Genomic DNA, 3173 nt, shown 5'->3' with positions numbered 1-3173 from the left:
GAGTTGTCCTTCTCTGGTGATGCTATGCACTGAGTTGTACAATGTTGTAGCCTTCCTTTCATGATCCAGTCTTTTCCTACTTTTTGTTTCCAATACAAACAGTTATACTGTTGTTACTCTATGAACTGCAACTATGAGGAAAGGTAGCTAGCTGGCTCCTAGATATGAATGGCTGCTGTGAAAAAAAGCTTCCTAGATGTCCCCAGCACTCCACCACTGGCAATTTTGGCATTTACACCAGCTTTTCTCATGGGATTTCAACACTTAATTCCGGCAGACAATGAAGCTTACTGGGATCACACAGTAGTCACCAAAGCAGGGCTTTTCATGTATTCAGCCCTGGGAACTGATCGATGGGGCTTCACTTTGGCATGTCTCCACTTAACTTTCTCCTCTCTATGCTTATTCAGGACACCATGATATTCCCTTTGCTGTCTCCCATCCTGCACGACTCCAAGGAATTTCCTAATCCAGAAAAATTTGACCCGGAACATTTCCTGAATGCAAATGGTACCTTCAGAAAGAGTGACTACTTCTTGCCATTTTCCACAGGTAAAGAGCTCTTTCTATGTCAGGACCTAGACTATCCTCTCCCAGAACCTCTGCAGACATTTCAGTGGCTCTGTCATCCCTGTCTGAACAGTGATGTCTGCAGATCTGCTGGTCACTTCTGGGCAGCTAAGCTCTACCCCATATACTACCATTTCAGTTTACCTCCTTTTCTTAACAAGTACCAGAGCTCCTCTCATGCATCCTCCAAGAAAAGATGCATGAAGTGGGACTTGTAGCCATGCCACTTCTCTCTCCTAGCTAGCCATAAAGCAGCAACAGAACAAGAGAAACTGAAACCTTCAAATTGCATTGGCCCACCCAGTACTCTCACACTGTTCTGAACACTGAGACCTCAGTTTAATTCAATTCCCTCCACCAGAAGGATGCAGTGCTGCATGCCCACTCTGAGAAGTCGGAACTCTCACGGCAGAGGGGTTAAAATAAGTTACCAGCAAAAGTACTCTACCATCATCTCCTGTTCTCCTCATTCTTTCCTTGCAGGAAAACGCATCTGTGCAGGAGAAGGTCTGGCCCGAATGGAGATATTCTTATTTTTAACATCCATCCTGCAGAACTATACTCTGAAGCCCGTTGTAGATTGCAAGGATGTTGACACTTCTCCCATAACCACCACACTGACAAATGCACCCCGACCTTATGAGATCTCATTTATTCCACGTTAGACAAGTGAAGACAGTTGTCTAACCACCTTCAACCTCAGAACTCTTCTTGAACGACAGTCATTGCCCACCCTGATGTGACTGAGACACTCAGATAACTTCCTAAATTCTTTACAGACAGAAGCTTCATGCTTTTCTATGTGATCCTGGAAGGACATGCTCCAGCAGAAAACAATCCTCCACAAAGCTTAGACTCCCACATGCTGTCCAAAATAGGTACACGCCTTGACTATTTCTTTTCACTCATTTAGAAGAAATGCATTCTGGCTTTAAGACACCATCTAGAAAACCTCCAGTCTCACTAACCATGTGGGAACTGGCTGGACTGCACTTACTGGGCCTATCAGAATTGAAAGTGCAATTAAGCACTGCTCATTGAGAGAAAAGAGCATGAAATAATGCTGGGATCTCCATGAATGCAGCTTGAATCTCCCCATTACTTTTTTGAAGTATGTAAGAATCACTGAGGAAACTTGACGAGCTTCAGGTAAAGGGTTTCTATGAGCTAACAAAGAAATGTAGGACTGGCAGTTCCCAGATTGATCACATTCTCTGCAGTGTATAGCTTACTGTAATTGCAGTGACAGAGCTGAGTCTGAGCTATGTGGAATAATACAGCACTTGAAATGTCACCACAGGGGCATTAATGAATGTGTAGGTAAGCAGCCAATTGTTCATTTCTTTCGCTGTGTTAATAGCCTTGAAATACCATGAGTTACTTGTTTGGTGCTACAAAAGTTCGAAGCAAAAAAATATCACAGAATGACAGACAAACCAATAAAGAAAACACATGAAAAATATCATCTATCTTATTTATATTTCTAACCTGGACCAACTCTTAGATGTCGACTCGTCAGAACGAAGAAAAGAAATAAATTTAAAAAAAAGGAAAGCTCATTGTGCTTCCTTCAACTTTGCCATGGCTAAGTGGCTTGGGAGGCAACCTGCCTGTTTCAGACATTTTCCTCCATGCAGAACAGACAAGAAGGCAGCCTGTGCCAAGCAGCAAAAGGGAGAAGAAAAATAAATAAATAAATAAAAAGAAGCTGTAGCTCCCAAAGACTCCACCATCATACAGAGAAGCACCACAGCTGTGCCCTACAAGTCTCACCTGGCTTCTCACTGTGCCGTGGTACAAGCAGCAGTGCAAGTGCAACCCATGGCTGCTTGCATTTCCACTGAATTCACCTTAACGAACACAAAGCGGAATTAGCACTTCCTGAGAGATTAAGGGTCAGATGTTTTGTCACCTGCTAAACTGGAAAACATTACTTAGAAAGTAACAGGCAATAAGTCTATCTCTCCATGCAGCCATAATGCTCTTTCTCTGTGCCTGCTCACGCTCAGTGCTGTCAAGGCTCTTACTTCTGGTGGGACAGTACACAGAAAATTGTATCTTATTTGCAGAACTATTTGCAGAGGCCGGGCTACTTGACTTCCCATGGCAGATTTGACACAAAGTCTTGTCACTTAGCAACACAAAGAGTGGCTTTAACCTTGATTAATTCATTCTTTGCCCTGTTGCTATTAATTCCCAGATACATCTCACAGAACTTAAGAACGTCTGGAAGTATAAAGAGGTGCTAGGGAGCTGGAAAGCACCTTTGGAAGCGTCAGCCAGTTGGCCAAGTGGTAACAGAGGACAGAACCAGCAGGGTTCAGGCCCACTAAAGAGGTCCCTGAGTTTCTTGTCTATGAAACACCCCAGGAAATAAATAAAAAAGCCACTTGAGCTGTTTCCCCTAGCAGGGCAGCAGCACTTGCCTGAGCCACCATTCTAAGTTAATATGACATTAATCAGTAAACGGCAGATGTGTTCCAGCATGACTGAGACACTCCCAAGTTGGGCACTTGAGCATAATGAATGCAGAGGCAGAAGCAAAAAACAAAACTGTAGGCTCTGCTACAACAAAAGAGGCCTTCAGGAAAGCAAAGGCACTA

The 3173-nt window shown here is 43.6% G+C and overlaps 1 protein-coding gene across 1 annotated transcript; it reads left to right on the top strand.

The window, feature by feature from the left end:
• The first annotated feature begins 262 nt into the window (after positions 1 to 262).
• On the top strand, positions 263 to 1246 carry LOC122194160 (cytochrome P450 2H1-like). The gene is made up of 2 exons (XM_042895084.1): positions 263 to 552; positions 1054 to 1246. The coding sequence occupies exons 1-2, from the start codon at positions 354 to 356 to the stop codon at positions 1233 to 1235; spliced, it is 381 nt and encodes a 126-aa protein (XP_042751018.1). The 5' UTR covers positions 263 to 353; the 3' UTR covers positions 1236 to 1246.
• The last annotated feature ends 1927 nt before the right edge of the window (positions 1247 to 3173 follow it).

The sequence above is a fragment of the Lagopus leucura genome, unplaced genomic scaffold (assembly GCF_019238085.1).
Source record: "Lagopus leucura isolate 7727_CA_CO unplaced genomic scaffold, USGS_WTPT01 35371-0_obj-0_obj, whole genome shotgun sequence".
Lineage (NCBI taxonomy): Eukaryota > Metazoa > Chordata > Aves > Galliformes > Phasianidae > Lagopus > Lagopus leucura.
Note: the sequence above shows the minus strand (reverse complement) of the source record. Positions and strands in the feature narration are given on the sequence as shown.

What these genes read in the sequence shown, in the direction of transcription:
- LOC122194160 (XM_042895084.1), top strand. Translation starts at nt 354, where the DNA reads ATGGGGCTTCACTTTGGCATGTCTCCACTTAACTTTCTCCTCTCTATG. An exon ending in CTTCTTGCCATTTTCCACAG is followed by an intron (nt 553 to 1,053) that starts GTAAAGAGCTCT and finishes CTTTCCTTGCAG; the next exon opens with GAAAACGCATCTGTGCAGGA.